At 32.2% G+C, this 19,792-nt stretch overlaps 1 protein-coding gene across 1 annotated transcript in view; it reads right to left on the bottom strand.

Moving 5' to 3' along the window:
- The window catches only part of LOC129000949 (GPI inositol-deacylase-like), a 33,568-nt gene extending 32,318 nt beyond the window's left edge, over positions 1-1,250 (bottom strand). The window contains exon 1 of the mRNA XM_054428045.1: positions 1,141-1,250. Within this exon, the coding sequence (XP_054284020.1) occupies positions 1,141-1,173 (33 nt within the window). The 5' untranslated portion in view covers positions 1,174-1,250. The remainder of the gene's footprint in view (positions 1-1,140) is intronic.
- Positions 1,251-19,792: the final 18,542 nt, after the last annotated feature.

Raw genomic sequence — 19,792 nt, 5'->3', positions numbered from 1 at the left:
TCAAATGTTGATAACAGTAACTTAGCCTATCCTATATAAATACAGTTGCTAGGCCTGTACAGAAAGTCAAGTTGCGACTCTAGGCCTAGTAATTATTAAATAAATACGCAGCCTTATATAGAAGTCCACTTTTAACTAAGGTGTGCAAATAATTGGCTAGGCCTGTACAAATATGATTACGATGCATAGGCATACTAGCCTAGACTACTAGGCCTCTATAGAAGTTCAGTAGTTAAAACTATTTAAGTAAATATTTAACTAAGCTTGTATTGAAGTCTATTTTTAGCTTAAATGAATAAATAAGTTAGTCGTCTGTAAAGAAATACAGTTACGATTAGAAAAGTAGGCCATTAATTAATTAGCCCAGACTGCTCAGCCTGTACGGGAGTACAGTTATAACTAAGCGTCATATGATAATCGATATTCCTCCTTTTACCTTTTTCCTGTAATAGGATGAATTATTGCAGCCAACAGAACTAGCATGTTGATATTTTGATGTCAGGTTGGATATTTACAACAATCCAACAGGTTTTACATTTTAAACACAACAACTCAACTACCTATTCCTTTAAACTGAATGGTGTCAAATGTCCTCGAAGGCAATTTCCACTAAATCTTGCCTGTGTGATTTTGGTACATCGCAGCCAAGCTGCATACTGGTACTGTATATCAGGCTGTGGTGGACCTAGGAAAGTCAGAATTTTCCCTCGGCTTGACTTAAGTAGCATTAGGAGTTATAACCATCGAGGGCTTGTTGATCGATCCATTTTCTATAGAGAGAGTCGAAAGCATAAATAAGAGCAGCAAATTGCAAGCAAAGAAAAAGAGATTGAAAGACTCAATAAAATTGCTTATAACTGTAGGCTTGAATAATAAGGTTTGTATCAATCAATAAAATTATTTTTTGTTTTTATGCTGTAATCCATATTATATTTGGAAACAACAAATTGTATTTTTAAAGAAGGTTATTTGTCTATATCGATGCTTGCTTACTCCGCTCAATTTGCGGACCTGAGGTCGCATGCCTAGTAAAAAAACTGTTTGGCTAGCTACTGTGTACATAGGCCTAGGCTAGGGAGAGTGAGTCATGTCTAAAACTAACCTATTACATACGCCTTTGTTGAAAAAAAAAATACTTACAACGAATTGAGGATATTCATACATGTATGTCATGTCACATCCATTTTCTCCGTGTTTGGATAAAAATTTGTTCAAACCTAATAAATAGCCAAAAAACACAAATGCGGAAATAAACACAAATCCATCAAATACAAGCAGCCGAGCCATGTTTAACTTCAGTCGGCTGCTCGACGCGCTTCGCTCGAGCTCGAAGCAGTAAGCACTAATCAGGTCTACCATCATAACAACGTCGAGGAAAAAATATATTCTGTAGCAAGGCTACCATACATATAAAAAAATCAATAGAATTTTTCCGCTATCAAAATTAAAATAGTAGTGTAAGTAGTCTTCCTGTAAATTTGTAGCTTCGCATAAGAATGGAGAAATGAATAGGTAATAAAATAAATGAGCAAGTTGGATGACGTTTAAGAGAAAACATAGCAACATAGATTAACCATTAAATAGTTGTTAATCAGTGCTTGAACTGTTAAAAGCCAATGGTCCTAGGGTTTTAGGTCTTAATACTTTAATACTTTTTTATAAAATGGTGACTTAGTTCTAGGGGAGCGTAGAGCTACAACAAAAACCTTCCACGGCACTCAATTATGACTCTGGACCACCCTCCACCCTCCCTTCTCTTCGGCCCAGCTCTTGCCGTCGAAAAATATGGTACACTACATACGATTTAATAATTTGTTTGTAAATCATTTAATTTCTTAATGTGTTTAACTTATTTGTGCCGGTTTAAAAACTCTATTTATTCTGTCATACCTTTATTTGCAAAGAATACAGTGTGATACAAAAACAGAAATTTATGGTTAGGTAGGGTCCAAACAAGATGCTGTGAACTTAAATTCATTGCTTACCAATATTATATATATAGTGACACAATATGAAACATGTTGGGTAGGATTGAGGCAGTGAGCTACCAAGGCAAAAAAAGGCTCGAGACATCTTTTATACGCCTAGGTGAGCCACGACGACCTGTTCGTTTCGTTCACGGTGAGGTTATTGTGGAATGGTTGTGGGTGCAGCCGCTGCCATAGTGCCGGGTGGGGCTGTTGGAGAACGACGATTGACAAGGTTGGATGTGTTGTTGTGGTTGACCGGGTCGTCGCAGTAGGTTGGGTGGTTGTTGGTTTGGGAGATAGGTGAGATGTGTGATGGTGAGGCTTGGGCTTGGACGATTGGCACGCTCGAGACACCTCAGGATGAGGTGTTTCAGAAGATCTCTGAGGGGTAGTGTGGAATGGGCGTCGTAGGGGTCTTGGGATGCCAACCTCAATGCGCACCTCTCACGGTAGCTTTTAGTCTGGAGATACAACTATCAGTTGTTAAACTATTAACACAAGTTTCATGTGATCAGATGATGCATACTGGCAAACCCATTACTATTATAAATCTAAAATACTCACGCCGTAGCAAACCTGCAGACTAAGCGAATTTCCATTTAGCTGGCTGGATTTCTACAAAAAAAATACCCTGAACATTGTCAGATTTATTTCCTATTTTATTTTAATTAATTTTAATGAGTACCTAGGTTTGCTGCTACAGTGAAGGTATTAAAATGTGTTTTTTATTGAAATGTTGATAGCTGAAATAAACAAAATTGCCAAATGTTAATAAAAAATATCCATAAACAAGCAAACTACAACAGTTTATTTATTCTCTATAAGAATAACACGGGAATTTTTAATTTAAAGTTTTTTTTTTAAACTATCTCCGTAATCGTTAGGAATAAAACAACGCTTTAATATACAAAATTACCTATTTATTTTTTAAGCTCTACGGAATGGTCTGGAAAAAATAGTAAATTTTATGTTTTTAGAGTCAAAAATAGGGAAAATCGATACCCCATAAAACCCTCCATAAACCCCCGTTCCCATAGTCCGATCATGCTGGTCTACGAACTCGTTCGAATAAACGTAGGTTAACACGTTTCTACTAAATTTAATCAAAATCAGTTCATTTTTGCTCGAGTTATCGTGCTAACGGACACACATATATTAAATATATATACATATAAATTTGAACGGATGGTGTTTTTGGCTACTAGGGACATCAAAATGAAAAAGCAAATCGGTCCCGGGTCCAAGTCTTACCATGAGACCTACGGTAATAGCTTATTACTTATATGGGAAATTTCCTAAAATAGCCCCACCGCAGCAAACTTGCAGACTAAGCGAATTTTCATTTGCCTAAATTGATTTTAGATTAAATCGATTTACATAACATTAGATTTAACGAGTAGGCTACCTAAGTGTGCTGCTACAGGGAGGCTAATAACATGTGTGTTTTAGTAAAATATTAGTAGCCTAATACAGTATAAAATAAATAAATTTGCCAAATTTGATCAAAATATATCCACAAACAAGCAAACTAGAACACTTAACAGTATTCCCCATAAGAATGACATGGGAATTTTAAATTTGCAATTTTTGAATTTTCTCTATAACTAATGGTACAACACACTTTGGGATATTACCTACATTATTTGTTTTTGTTAAGTTCCTAAAGTGGTCTTTAGAGAAATTGGGAAATTTTTGTGTTTTGAGGGTAAAAAAAGAGAAAACCCTATTTTTACCCATAAAAACCCTCTTAAAACCCTTTTCCCATGGTCCGATCATGCTTGTTCGTGGATTCAATTAAGTTTATCTCGCCATACACCTTCAAACCAAATTTCTTAAAAATCGAAAAAATACTCAAGTTATATTTAAATATATAAATTTGAACAAATAGTGTTTTTGGCCTCTAGGAACATCAAATGGAAAAAGTATATCGGTCCCGGCTCCAGGTATCACCGTGACACCTACTATAATAGCTACTTCCCTATTGGAAAATTCGGTAAAAATCTAACTTTCATAATTATTTTCAAATCTACATGGATAAAGATTTCCATTGACCATTGACATATTAATTAATAAAATCGGGCCCGCAGAACGATATAGGTATTTATTATTTGTTCAAAGTTAAACAACAATATCGCAGTGTTTTCTCGCCACTATAAATTTGGATGTTAAGCTTTTTTGCAAATAAGATTTAAATGGTGAGGAAATCGACCAAAGTAGAAGGTGGTATTCTGAAAGAGAATCAAATTTCAAACAAATTGATACCATGCATTTCTTGAAAATACTAAAAAACGCAGCCAGAAGTTGCATCAAAACAAAAAATGTGAAACCCCACGGTTTTAATGTACTTCTTATGGAAAACATAGTTTTTTTTTTTTAAATTTCACAATAAATCATAACAAAAACAAAATTTATTACAAAAAATATTTGCAAATCTTTATCAATTGAGTTTTTAACTACCGTACCTATTAATTAATACAGTCGGTCCAGTAGAACTCTAGATTTAGTTGTACAGAGGTTGTTTAAACTGAATCATATATAAGTAGATGAGAAATCACCCAAAACTAATAGCGACAAAGAAAATACCTTACCCTACATATACACCATACCAAATTAAAGCCCAATCCGACCGTTAGTTAATGGGTGACTGGACTTCAAACAAAACAAATAAACAAATAAAAAAAAACACACAAACTTTCACATTTATAATAGTAGTACGATGAATTCATTGTTTGAATACTCATAAGGAACGTGGGAAACTCCAGAGCCACTGGGGCGGAGCCGGAAAGGATTTTTGAGATAAGAATATGTCTATGTGCTGTATGTTATAATCGGGAATATGAGCTATCATCACACCAAATTTCAACCCAATCCGACCAGTATTTTTCGCGTTAACTTGTCACTTGTCACAAAACATCCATCTATACATCCATCCATCCATCCATACATCTAAACTTTTTTACTTATAATATTAGTAGTATTATTATTTTGCCATTCTCTTGGCTATGATAGTTTAAGATCAAACCAAGAACCACAAGCCATTGGAAGGGTGCAGGTCGAGACAAGTTGGACACCAAGGGATAATTGGATAACTTGTAACCAAACTTTACTCTCCTTGTCAGCGAATATTATCCTTAATTAATGTGAACTTATTTTGAATTCAAAGTACTTCACTAATAAAACAAAACCTTTAAAATAATTTTGCTGGGAAAAAATATTTATTAGAAAATAGTTATGATCTATATACTCTTTGGTATATGTTATAAAGACGTACAGTTTTATCTACCATATTCAGTTTTATAAAATGAAAGTAACTGTAAAACAATTTAAGTATCGGTAGCTCTTATGTATATGTTTTGGGATATGTTATATGTTTATATAACATATTCCAAAACAAATACATAAAAACTACCGATACTTTGTGTACGTTAGTGTATAACCTATTGTATTGAGCTTTATGAAAACATATAAGTGTCTGTAAACAAACTGAGTGGTTCTAAAAATATTGGCTGGATTATATGATAATATTTCCCCCCTGCTATAGCTCAATTTCGATGCACTTGTTTTTGTATGCAAAATAGGTAAATTAACAAACACATAATATAGAAACGTGTAATTCCATTATAATGGAAAACAACTGTGAAGTAAATAAACGATGTTGGCAAAAGTTGATTCATCAGTGTAACGATCCGGTTTTACAATAAATATTCAAGTTAAGTGATATTTGGAGTGAGGGTTTATTAGATTAGTTACAAAATGTTGAACACTGAACTACAAGCACCCACTCTTAACATTGTTGATGTATTACGTTCCAGAGTGTTCTCCTCGCTTTAAAGTATTATTTTATTCATATTAATCATAAATGCCAAGTGTAAAATATTAGTTAAAAGTTATGTTACAGGTACTGTTTTCAGTTTTTGTTTATACTACAACCAAGAACCACGGCTATTTGTAAAATGGTAAGTAATTTTACAGATTTAGTAGTAACTCAGTCTTGTATGTACCTTATCCATTTATAAGATCAAAAGTTTGGCTGCATGTTATTTTAGATGTGATAGATTTTACAATTTTATTAATTTGAAGTATAATAATTTTTTTTTAATTAATTGGATACTATATAGTTTATTATTTTCTTTAAAAGTTTAACGAACAGTGTAATTTAAATATTACTTGCAACGGTATTGTTTGAAAATATGATGTGAGTATTTCGTTATTCTTTTATTTTATTATAAAAGTAATTTCTTTTGATTGCTTATTTGGGTGCGTATTTAATTCTGAATCGTTCGTTTTCATCCTGGCCTACGAATGCAGGGTAAGGGTGGGTGTAGGTAGAACTTAGTCATAGGGTAAGATGGCCTTTGTAGGCTAATGGCAATACTACATATTTTCATCGGCGAGTTTTTGTATATCATGTATGATTTCTTAGGGCAAATATTAAATAAAATTTGGAGTCAGTTTCAGATAATTTAACAACCTTTATCACGATCTTATAATTACTTGACAAATATCATAACCACCCAGCTTTTCATCTTTTCAATGAATGATCGACAAAATGACAAAATGGAAGATGCTCCAAAAGCCAAAAGAGAAACAGCCTGAATAATATTACCATAACACATTTTGTTGTTTGGATTTCTCATTCAAAACCGATTTCTTTTTTAAAGGGAGAAAGAAATGCCCTCAGTGTGTTGAATAGAAAGTAGGATCATAAGCCTTGCAAGATATCCTTTGTTGTTGCACCGTTTATTTTGGGAAACGAGTGTAAAGAGAAAAAAAAAATCACAGAACCTCTTCCAAAATAACAAGCTTAATGACATCTGTATGAAATGTGAATAGTCAGTCTTATGTAAAGTTGTATTATCAACGGAGAACGTTTTTGATATTTACATTTTAAAAGTTACTTATTTAGGCTACTTAAATAATATTTTTTAGTTAGGCCTACAGCACAACTGCAAAAGTAAATATCAAGCTAATTTCTTTATTGAATGGGATTCCAATTGTTTGTATAAATTTAATAATCAGTTCCTTAGCCATCCATACTTTATAAAATATTATAAGAATGTATAACATGTTCTTTGTGTGTAAAAGATTCTTTGATTTTTTCATGTTTTATAGTTTATAAAAAATAGGCTTTAATTAGGGGGTAAAATATCACTTTTTCAGTAAAAGCTGTGTCGTGATAAATGTTATAATGTTTATAATCATTGCACATAAACTAAAAGTATTTTTTACAAGAGTCAGTACAGAAAATAGAAGGGAAACTCATACAATTACATGGCGGATGATCCGTGGTTTTTCACCCCCAAAACAATAAACCGCTTCATCGCTTCTTCGAGTACTTTCTAATTTCCCAGAGGAATATGGGACAGTTTTTATTGATTAAGCAAAATATTCCCTGCATTAAATCAATTCAATGTGACTTTTATGAGAATTATAAAGTAACATTTTTTCCCCTAATGAAGTGTTAACAATCTTTTCCTGCCCTACTGAAGTTTTACGTGTAAGAAAAGGCAACTGAAGTCACATTATTGGTGTTGTAAATTGAGTTGTTTATACAGTGTGTAAATTTAGTATTAAAACAAAGCTGTAATTTATTTTAAAAACCGAAATAGATAGAAATATTCTGTTTGTGGAAATAATTTTTGACAAAGGTTCCACAATTGTTTATATAAAAAATATTTTTTACCCCCCCTAACAGCGTAGGGGGTAGGGGGTGACTTATTTTTTTCAAATAGCAACCCCCATTGAGTGACCCCTCATTTTGAAGGGTTTGTCAAAAGAAACACAAAGATACAAATCCCAGGTGAATATCTTGCCCCTAGCCTAAATTGTGGGTATTCCAAAATGGGGGCTTTTTCACATAAATTAAATTTTTGAATACCCGCCATTTAGGCTTAGGCTGAAATATCTACCTCGGGTTTGCGTCATTGTTTTTCTTTTAACAAACCCTTCAAAATGAGGGGTCGCTCAATAGGGGTTGTTATTAAAAAAATAAGTTACCCCTACCCCCTACCCTGTTAAAGAGGTTGAAAAAATATTGTTGATGTAAACAATTGTAGAACCTATGTTAACAATCAATTACACAAAGAGAATATTTCTATCTATTTCGGTTTCAAAAATACAAATTTGTTTCAATTATTTGTGATATTGGTGCTTTTTTACATAAAGTAAATCAAATTTTGGAATACCTGCCATTTTGGCAAGGGGTGAGATATTCACCTCCGGTTTGCTTCATTGTGTTTCTTTTGACAAATCCTTCAAAATGAGGGATCACTCAATAGCGCTTCCTATTTGAAAAAAAATTAGTCACCCCCTACCCCCTACCCTGTTAGGGAGGCTAAAAAATATTTTTGATGTAAAAAATTGTGGAACCGTTGTTAATAATTATTGCTACAAACAGAATATTTCTATCTATCTCGGTTTTAAAAATACAGATTTGTTTCAATACTTAATATACACACTGTATAGCAAATGCAATATTAATCAACAGTAGATTTCATAATTTGTTTGTCTTTGTTTTCTTATTTTAACAGATGGTTTATACTTTTTATTTATTTAAACAATGAGAGGAGCCAGTTGTAGTAAGGACGTTAAAGAACACAACAATTTAGTTAAAGAAAATTATGAAATGTATTTGTTAATGTATTAGAATTAAATCAGTTTTTTTTTAATTAATATTGTAAAAGTTCTTTTAGCGAATTTCCCTATAGGGAAGTAGCTATTACCGTAGGTGGCACGGTAAGACCTAGACCCAGGACCGATTTACTTTTTCATTTTGATGTCCCCAGAGGCCAAAAACACTATTCGTTCAAATTTTTATATATGTATATATATATATATATATATATACGTCCGTGAACGCGATAACTTGAGTAATTTTTGTCCGATTTTGATGAAATTTGGTTTAAAGGTGTAAAGCGGGATAAACTTGAATGATTTCGCGAACCAGCACGATCGGACCATGGGAACGGGGCTTTACGGGGGGTTTTATGGGGTAAAAATTGGGTTTTCTCACTTTTGACCCTCAAAACACAAAATTTCCCAATTTCTCTTTAGACCTTTATAAAGAGCTTTAAAAAAAAAAAATGTAGTATATAAAAGTATTTTTGTTCGATTATTAGTAACGGAGAAAATTAAAAAAAAATTGTAAATTTAAAATTCCCATGTTATTCTTATGGAGAATATTGTCAAATGTTGTAGTTTGCTTGTTTATGAATATATTTTGATCAAACTTGGCAAATTTATTTATTTTGTATTAAGCTATCAATATTTTACTCAAAAACACACTTTATTAGTTTCCTTGTAGCAGCAAACCTAGGTACTCGTTAAACCTAATGTTATTAAAATATATTTAACTGAAAATCAATTCAGACAAATAGAAATTCGCTTAGTCGGCAGGTTTGCTGCGGCGGGGGTATTATTTATTCCGAGTTCTAACAATTGGGTTTGATATTTCTTTAGAACGACGCTGAAATGATTCATTAATTTAACTGACGATGAATAAAATCCAGTTTTAAATTGATAACAACATTATAATATAAGAATTACGGTACGGTCTTATAATCTGTAAAATGGTCGAATTAATTAGGTTATCCATAGTAATTATTGTATTAAATATCCCATCATTGAGACACTTTTAGATACTTTTGGAAACTAAACTGTTTTGAACATAACTGTTAAGAAATCAGAAAATGCATTATAATTTTAAAATAAACATATTACATGAAAATAACTAAACAAATATAAAATCAATCACTGGTTACATTCCCTCTTAGAGGAGACTTTTTACAAACAGTGTTTTCAAATGTTCATTCAATAAAAGGATTTCATTTTGAAGTAACAGAGTGTCTTAAAAGCAGTGTTGAGAGAAAGGGTTAATCTAGAATCATGGTGGATTTGTCGGTTATTTGGGCAGTATTTCTTCATCAATGTCTGCCCTGAAGCTTCATCTCTATAAGGTGGAAACTTTTCTAAAGAATATAGTACATTCATACGCGTTTTCAAAAGTTGAAATAAATTGGTTCACGAGCTTTACAAGTAGTTATCATATTCAGCTTTTGGATACAACTAATTATTCATATGGACATTTTTATTTCTAGTAAATTAGGTACATAACACGATCCAGCAATCTTCCTATGAAGAATAGTATTTAGTTTATAGTGAAGCTTAGGTGTGTATAATTCTTGATAACGCACCATAGCCTGCTATAGTCTCAAATATCAAAATATTACACTGTTAACCATATTAGGGGCGAGTGATATAGCAAATGGAATTAGATATATTTTAAATTATTAAGACTTAAAAAGGGAGCAACCAACGATAAGCTATATAACTTATAAACGTATTCTTTAAAAAAATCCATGACTGAAAAGTCTACATTAAGCATATAGAAATTATTTCAAACCATCGCTCCGTTCTATTTTAGGCATGACAAAACGTGGTTTTACTGACAGATTGATCTGCCAAAAGAAAATTAAAACCCGTCAGCCCCTCCCCCTTTTATCTGCACATGATACAACGAATGTTTTAAAATCCATATTAAAAATAATGTTTACATGTATGTTTACAAAGTGTATTTAATCTTTTTGACTACACAGGAAGACACACACATATGTATTATCATTGACTTTATATCTCTACACACCATTGACTTTATATCTCTACTCTCAGGTGTAGAGATATAAAGTCAATGGTATTATCATGTATAACCTCTTTAATCTGCGGTTATAACCCTGTGATTCATCGAACTCTTAATTAATTTTCAGGTAAAATTCAAACCATTAAAGCATTTGTTAGCTTATTGGTTATAACTAGATTTTAATTAGTGATTCCCAGTATGATAAATACAATTAGTGTATGCAAAAGCCAATCGATTTACTCTCAACTAAAATAGTTTTGCATTAAAAACAACCTTTAGAGTACGAAATCGATTGTAAAACACAAAAAACTTTGTTTCAGAGTAATTTTAAGTGCAATAAAAGGTGTTCTTAATATTTATAACACTTATTTTTACATCGTATATCATCATTATTAAAATAGTACTTATTTAACGTGTAAAATTTAAAATTGATATAACAGTAGGTTCGGTACTCTACTAATGGTTCATGAGTATTAAATTATATACAGTATAATCAAGCACTCAAGGTTTAGGAAAAACAATTATTGGTACAATTCATGTTTCTAAATTGTTTTTCCTTATGGTAAGTAGTTAGGTCTAGGTTAGATTAAACTTGAAATGGTTTGAGCTCTTTTATTTTTTGCTGGAAAATAAGTGCCACATGTGAGCCGTTAATGGTATCGCACGAACAGAAAAAGAAACCGTTCATCAGAATCCTAATCAACACAAAATAAAAAAAATTATACATAAACACATATTAACTTGACTGAGAGAAAAAGTGTCTCTTCTTTAATGGATGTGCTCTTTGAGTCAGACGGACTGCGACGGAAATCGTCAGCAACTTCCGGTTCTCCCTCTCTGGAATTTGGACACATGTTTTCCAGTGTTAAACATAAATTTTCCTACAGTTACCTTACAAAGTGGGCTTCCCTGCACTGTTTGTAGTACGTAAAGTAGCTAATTGCTGCATTTACTTACTTTTGCCGCACCCATTTTCTTGCCGCACTCCAGTATTCCAACCAATTAACACAACACATTGTGCTTTTATTAGGCACGTAATAAGTGTACGCTTGAAAATAAGTTGGCAACACTTAAAGATACTACGACTACGATCAGCTGGTGCAGCGTTTCCCATTTCGTTCAATGCTTGGATTTAACCTAACCCAAAAAGTTTTGCTTAGTGTTTGAAAGACTAACTATTTATATACTTTATAGTAACTTTAGGGAAAAGATAGTGTGTAACGCGAGGGCAAACTGCCACTTCGCACACTAGTTACACAAATAACTATATTCAAACAGGAGACAATCTAGTTTTATAACTTTATTTAAATTTTATATTAATAAAATTTTGCTTTCGTTTTTCTTTGGATATAACCTGTCAACCTGTCATCAGAGTGTTAAGGTGTAATGCGAGGGTTTAGATTTAAATTAAATTTCAATCTAATTTAGTTAGATTTAATTAAAATAGGTCAACAAATACAGGAAAATAAACTAGAATTATCCAACTATTTATCACAATACAACATTGCTTGGTGTACAACGATTTTTAAAATATACCAAAGTGTACAACATGTCGCATATAAAGATAACAACCAAAATACATTGACAACAAAATGCTCCAATCCCAAAGGTCGGTGTAAAGTTTCCTGATCTCTTGGGAACTGTACATCATCCTCCCAGGGCAATGTTGTCATGTGAACCAACTATAACACTCTAATTAGAGTAATGTTATGCTCGCAATTGCGGTAATCATAATAGCTTATATTTTAGTTATAGGTACCAGTGAAATAATAACTAAGCAGTGAATTAACGAACTTTAAGCTAATAAATAAAAAGGTCTCCATTTACAAACTTTCTTAAATTACGGGAACAAACTGCATTTTAGGTTGATTCAACTTGAAACTACAATTAAAATCAATAAACTAAAAAGTTGATCACATACAATATGTTTGCTGTGCTCATAAATATTGCATCCAGGGACACAGATTGTCTTGGTCATGTTTAAATAACCGTAACAAATTAGTTTAAGAAATCATTTCAATATTCAAAATGAATGTTAGTACTAGTGTGTACAAGTATACTGTGTGGATATTGAAATAGTAAATGATTCAGTAGTATACCTATGTAATATGACTTCATTCCTAGCCGGACCACTTGGACAACCGAATTAAAAATTATTTATTTGAACAAAAACAAGGGTGAGTCATGCACAACACAATGGTTTCACTAAATAGTACACTTCATAAACAACATTAATGGAGAAACATATTAATGGAGGTACATATTGACGTAGAAACCGTTGGAAATTAATAAATAAACATATCATAAACATTTGGTAAATAAAGAAACGTTTTCTACTGAAAAAGTTATTTTGTGTTTTAATAACCTCAGGTAAAAGACAGTTGTGGTTGTTTAAGGATTTATAAACATAGTTCAATGTAAGTTACCTGCTTTTAAAATGAATAACCTTGCATAGGGGAAATAATAAAAATACATTTTTCTTAAAAGTGTATTACAGAATGGTCCCTTAATACATTTGTGGAAGAAATATATGTACTTAAAGCAAAATCCAAATCTATAAGTCAATTAAGACACCAAAGTAACATCCACATAAAATCTTGAAAAAAATCCATTTACACTGACATTAGTTTATCAATACCACTGGCCTTCCATTAAAATAGAGGTCAACAATAATAAAAAAGTGCTTATTTGAAAGTAGGAGAAACACATTTCGTTTTCCCTATGATTTTCTTCTCGAAACACAAATAGGGTTTTGGTTTTACGCATATTGGTTTTCCTTGGAATACATTTACTCAGAATAGAAAGGATAAGGCAAAGAGAGTATGTAGACGCAGCTAAACAATCATGTAAATAACACTTTGTTTATTCCAGGTTTTCTCTATGCAAAATATTTTTGATAAACTAAAGAAAACCAACCAATATACTGGTGAAACAACAAAGCGAATTATGGAATAAACACACAATAAATTATGGAGTAATCGGTACACAGTTTTGAACAGTATATATTTCCCTAGATTTGTCAATGATGCACGTTTAATCGAAGTTTAAAAATTGTTATTAGACGTATTTTTTTGTACTCCAGGTAATTTAATAACACGTACGATGCTGATCAAGAAGGGGATTTTGATTTTCAAAGTAATGATCAGTAAACTCAATAAATCCATGTTAAATATTTATAGACTAGTAATAAATTAATATTATATAATAACTGGTGTGCAAAATTTGGCCTGAAATACTGTTCATACAAAGGTAATTTAGTACAAATGTGTTCTATTAAATTTCCCCTAAACAACCTATCTGACAAACTCATTTATTTAATAATCTCGGTTTACAAAGTTTTTCATTTATTTTTTAAAATTGAAATTAATAGTTGTTAATTTTTTAAATTGTAATGAATAGTTGTTGAATATGTTTCATTTAAGTTTTAAATCGATATATAGGGTCGATTATTGCTTGAAGTACTGCTGGCAATTATTTTTGGATTGCACTAATGAGTAGTACAGAGACTTTTCGACACCTTCAACTTTTTTGCGATTAATTAAATAAAAAGATTCTGTATAATGCCCGCTATTGTTTTGCTATTTTGGAACCAATTACAGCATACAAATCACACATAGTTTATGGTCCTAACAAGACCTTGTATCAACGCAACTTTACTAGAAGATGACGAACAGTTCCCAAGAGACAAGGCAAGTTTACACCCACCTTTGGGAGCATCGATTCTCATGTTAAATATTGCCTTTATTCTGCAAGTTTATGAAATTATTTATGAATAAATTAATACAATTTACTTTTTGTGAGCTTTATAATTATTATAATCAATGTTTATCAAAATGACTCGTGTCATCCATAAAAAAATTTAATAAATGTACACAACAAAACTGAGCATTAAAAATCAATAGTACAACAATACTATTTTTGCTGTAATCTTTATGTATATGTATATTGGTTAGGTTTATTTTAGTAAAAATAACAATGAAACTTATTGAACGATGCTTTCATTTAATCGACTATTTAAAAATTAATGTAGTAAAATATATAAAGTAAAATATTTTACTTTAATAGTTTATGTATAGAAAAAATCGATTTACCAACAACAATTAATTAGTTAGTCTAATTGTATTGGTTAACTATACACTTAGTGTAACACAGCATCGAAAAATATTTGTAAATCTAAAACAGCAAAAAAATTCGATATATACATTTACAATAGGCCGTGATTTAATAAAGTCTAGAGGTAAATTAATAAATAAAAAAAGGATTTCTTATAAAACAGTTAAATTCAAATACTTCTTTTGTTAGGAATCATACGTCATAAAATAGCACGCAATATCACACGAAGACTTTTTAATAGTTTGTAAGGAATCTAAAAAATATAAAAACCCAGCCAGTGTATTTTAAACATAAATGCCACGAATAAAAACCAGAAACAAACATTGTGATATGATAATTCTCCTGATAAGCTGCTAAGTATGGGTTTGTTTTGTTATGGAAACCCAATTCACGGGTGAGAGGCAAAATATAATATCCTGAAGGAGGTAGAATGCAAAGTAGGGTTCATAAGGTTATGAAATACTCCCTGTAGGGCTTGACCTTATTCAAACAAATATTTGTGAAACGTCGATACCCGATGTTCAATATTTTTCCTGACTTCGCTAGAAAATTTTTAAAGTTTTTTAGTGATGTCTCCAGTATTAAAAAAGTTACAACTTCAAGTTTGACGCTTGTTAAAAATATTTTGTTATTGTACGAAATGAATACCGTTCTGATGTGTATTTATATTAATGATGTTAAACTGCCCGTTCCATAACCTAATAATGAATAGGTTAGGTATTAGGTTTTATTTATTTCAATCATATAACCTATGACACAATTTGATATATTTTTTTAGTTTCGTTGAATTTCACAAAGCAAAACTTTGGGTTCGTACTTCAAAAGGGATTTTACATGATTGACGAAAGTTTTAATTGCAAACACAATTTGTCTCTCACAGGATGACGTCATATCCTGTCTCCAGATTGACGGATGAGAGCAAAACTGAACCGGAAGTAAGACGGACTGCCACGATTATCATTAGGCACTTTCCGGTAACTTGTAAGCTAAATAATGCTAACACTTTTAAACTTTATTTTAGTCCCACCTTCACATCCTAGGGAGCTAGGTTCTTGCTCGGAACTGTTTTAGACAAACTAGTCCTAAAAGGACGTGGCATTATGACATGGATAAAATCAATTGGTAATTGGTGGAATTTGAGCCCGTTACCTCGGGCTCCGAAGCCCCGCGCTTTACCACTACACACGCTTCCTTCCTCAAACACTTTAAAATAATCAAAATACAACTTTATCTGTAGTCATTGTGTCTGTACCCCAAAAATAGTTTAGGCAATAAAAAAATTATACCCAGGAGATGATACACACTCCTACAATATTATACTAAACTTTTAATACCTAATTTTACTTTGTGATTACAAAAAAACATCCATTAATAGTAGACTACATTTTATCAGTAAAGAGACTCTTTTTGAACTGAGGTCAAGTTTTACCCGAAAATAAGCGAGAGTTGAAAAAAAAACATTTTGCCCGTTTGATGATTAATATTTTACGTCATATTGCAACATTATTTAACAAATTAAATAAGAAAATGAAATTGCTTGTCTACACTTAATAACTTGTTTTTAAAATTGCTAATGCAAACAAACAACTGCTTAAGTGATTAAAATCATTTAGTCTATTACGATCTTTTACGTGTGTTCCTTATAGGGAGAAAAGATATACTTTTGACATATATTAAAAACGACAGTTTTACTTTAGTATGACGAAAAAATACAACAATTAAGATTTATTTAGAATTATTTATCATGTACAGTATTTCTAAAAATCCATTAGTAGCCTAAGACTGTTTTAATTATAGTTTTGTGAAGTCATGTGACATGTAAAAGCTCAACTATTTTTTTACAAATGGAACGCGTTGTACCTAGTAATACCGATTTGAATGATTCCGATGCCGTGGGATATATATTTACCGAGGATTTACCTGTGATGAAATCTCATAAGTTGCACCTTTAAAAAGAGTAACATGCAGTCAAAGTAGTCCTTTAGGAGAGTATTGAAATAGTAACGCTAGTGTTAAAAAAACGAATTTTGATCAATTGACGCGCACTCAAGGATAGTTACTCAAATGTAGCATAGGATAATGATGTTAGTAGTGTAAATGTAGATTATGAATAGAATTATAGTAACATTAGGCTTGAATATACAAAATCTCAATTACAAATTATGAAAACCATTACAAGTATAAAGAGCTTTTGAACAAAAACAAATCTAAATATATAATGTAATTTAGAACCAACCGTCCTACTACAGTGAACCTATTTTTCGAATTCATGTCGTGATTTGAAATACAAACATCAAATAGCAAAAAGTAATCTTTATCATTACGTGATTTTTAATAGCTAATGGCTCTAACTACTTGACAAGTAAGCTTACTGTAGTTATATCAAAGCCAGTGTCAAGGTAAATAATGCAGCAACTAAGTCAGCCAATCCTACAATTCCCCTGTGTAATCGGTGAGTGTATTATACGTCTAAGCGGATATACGCGTAATACCTTAGTTGGCGGATGTCGGGGACTGAGGCTATGATTCACAGTTAACATACTGAAAACTAATGCTGTTATACTATTTAAAATACTTACGGTAACTCACATAATAAATTTTGCAAATGTCTATATTATTCGTTCGGTAAACACTAACAATCCATATACTTAGTAAACACAACGGCAAACACAAAAAACACATAAGTAAAAAAAAAAAAAAAGCTGAGTTTACAACTTAAGTTCAATGCGTTGACATAATCATAATTTTTAAATTATTTGGAAAATCGGATTGAGTTCTATGCAAACGGTTCAAGTATTTGAGGATATTAACCATCAACCACACTTTGCAATGCGTAAATTCATGTAGTCCAAATTTTGAATAACCTGGGCTGGTCTTAAACATTTTTTTAAACGTAAAATCATATACACAATTATGATTATTTACATATTGTATTTTATATAATTTGCATTATGGCGTATAGTTAGGAAATATGATATTAATCAATATATTTCCCTGAACTGAAACTATGCAGTTTTAACATTTTCCTTGTGTGCAAAACGGGTGGGTAATTTCTTTAGTTTATCTATCATACAAAAGGGAGAGTGTCCTGACGTGTTATTGATTACTGTGGCTGGTTTTATGCACCGCGACAGTCACGAGTCACGAGTCGCGCCACGTCTTGCGGCTGACCAAAATGTCACGCGACAGCGACACTTTTTTTGTCGCGTAAACTCGCATCCGGTGGTGGGGGAATTAAAGAAATCGGTCTGTTCTCAATCCAATGTTGTGTGTTGTGTTTGTGATGTAGAAGTGATTATTAAGTTGTTTAAATATAGACCCTGTAGTGTTGTACACGTTAATGACAAAACCCTAGTTATTTAAACAACACATACAATTTACAGTTGGAATTGAATCAACCCTCTTAAAAATGGCATTACATAATATAATGATGTAATTTATATTACAATTAAAGGGTAAAGAACTCATTTATATACTAATTATTAACATTAATCAATATAAATATATGGAGAATATACCACGTGGAGTATGAAAAATACTACTGTCGTGCCGCGACTGTCGCGGTGCATAAACGTGCCCATTTGATCCAATAGAACTTGAACCGCGCGCGACACATTTTTTGAAGCTGCGATTCTAAAACCTGTCGCGGGTATTTAGAGATCTCCGAGTCGCTCGCGCGGCAGTTTGTCGCTGTCGCGGTGCATAAATGCTCCCATTTAACTCAATAGAACTTGAGTCGCGCCGCGACACGCGACACGCGACTGTCGCGGTGCATAAAACCGGCCTAAGATATTTTTTTTGTACATCTTGTTTGTCACTTTACTAATTTGTAATAGGTTCCGATTTCAATGTGGTTTTACTTGTACAATAATATATGAGTAAAAATGGTTTTGATACTCAGGCGATTTTAAACGTAGAGAAAAGGTGTAATTTTCTGTCCTCTGTGTTGACGGATGTGCTCAGGAGACAGGAGTCAGACCCAGACGGACTGTGTCGGAAATTGTTAGCTACTTCCGGTCTCCTTCCCTCAAGTTGTAAAACATACGTTTAAACATTTAAAAGTACTTTTTATGGCGGTTTGAATCAAATAATTTGTAAACTTCACCATTTGTGTATCAAGCATGAACCATTTTTGCTTAAAGCTGAATCTTGAGTCTTACAATTTGTTTGGGTTAACTTAAATACTACTTTCATTGGATATAAGCAGAAAATTCGGTTCTACACTCACAGGCAGATAAGGCAGTTAGACGTCATGGTCAGTTGGACGACTCTGGGCGGTGCTTAAAATTCACCTAAGTAACATATCAATTGATTTTATGTTTTGTTTTATTTTCGTTCAAATCATCATATTAGAGTTTATTTTTTCCAAGATATTAATAATTATTGTATCACATACTGTTAGTTTAAAACTAGTATCCTTTATGCCCTTCTTTCACGTCCTAGAACGCTGGGCTCTATTCGGAACCGCTTCACACATTACTTTAGGCCAGTTGGAGGGTGTTGGCATTATCACATAGTTAAGAGCTGTTGGTGATTGGCGGGGTTTGTACTAAGGTCCTCGGGAACTGAAGTCCTGCGTTTATCATTAGACCATCGGCAGCTTGCTCTCCAGCGGGTCAAACTAACAACATCAATCTTCAAACTTCTATGCCATTTCCTGCATCTACGATTAGCAGTTTTCTGTTGATGCCCGTATCTAAACTTAGAAATATATATTTAAAGCAAACAATTAGATATTTGGTCTAACTCCATCTAAACTTGCCTGTTTGTTGAAGATAGTACTAAACTAAATACTTAGTAGCACTTATATCCCTAACCAAAATATAGAATCATTAATTTAAAGGTTTACTATGCATTATACTATACTATGTACTATGTATTGTGTTCTACTCTAGCTAAACTGTTTTTTATGTTTGTTGTCACGTTTTGTTTAATCACAAGTAGTCACTATTTTTGCAAATGGTTCTTGTCATTCACAAACCATCTTATGTGCCCCTTCATTATTTATAATGAGTATGTGCAGCATGGACTAAAGCGATGAGCATGATCTTCACTAATTAACTTTACAACAATG

Source organism: Macrosteles quadrilineatus, unplaced genomic scaffold, assembly GCF_028750875.1.
Source record: "Macrosteles quadrilineatus isolate MER2022 unplaced genomic scaffold, UCM_ALF_1.0 Scaffold_8__2_contigs__length_117827958, whole genome shotgun sequence".
In the NCBI taxonomy this organism is placed as follows: domain Eukaryota; kingdom Metazoa; phylum Arthropoda; class Insecta; order Hemiptera; family Cicadellidae; genus Macrosteles; species Macrosteles quadrilineatus.
The sequence above is the reverse complement of the archived record's forward strand: the minus strand, read 5'-3'. Positions and strand labels throughout refer to the sequence as shown.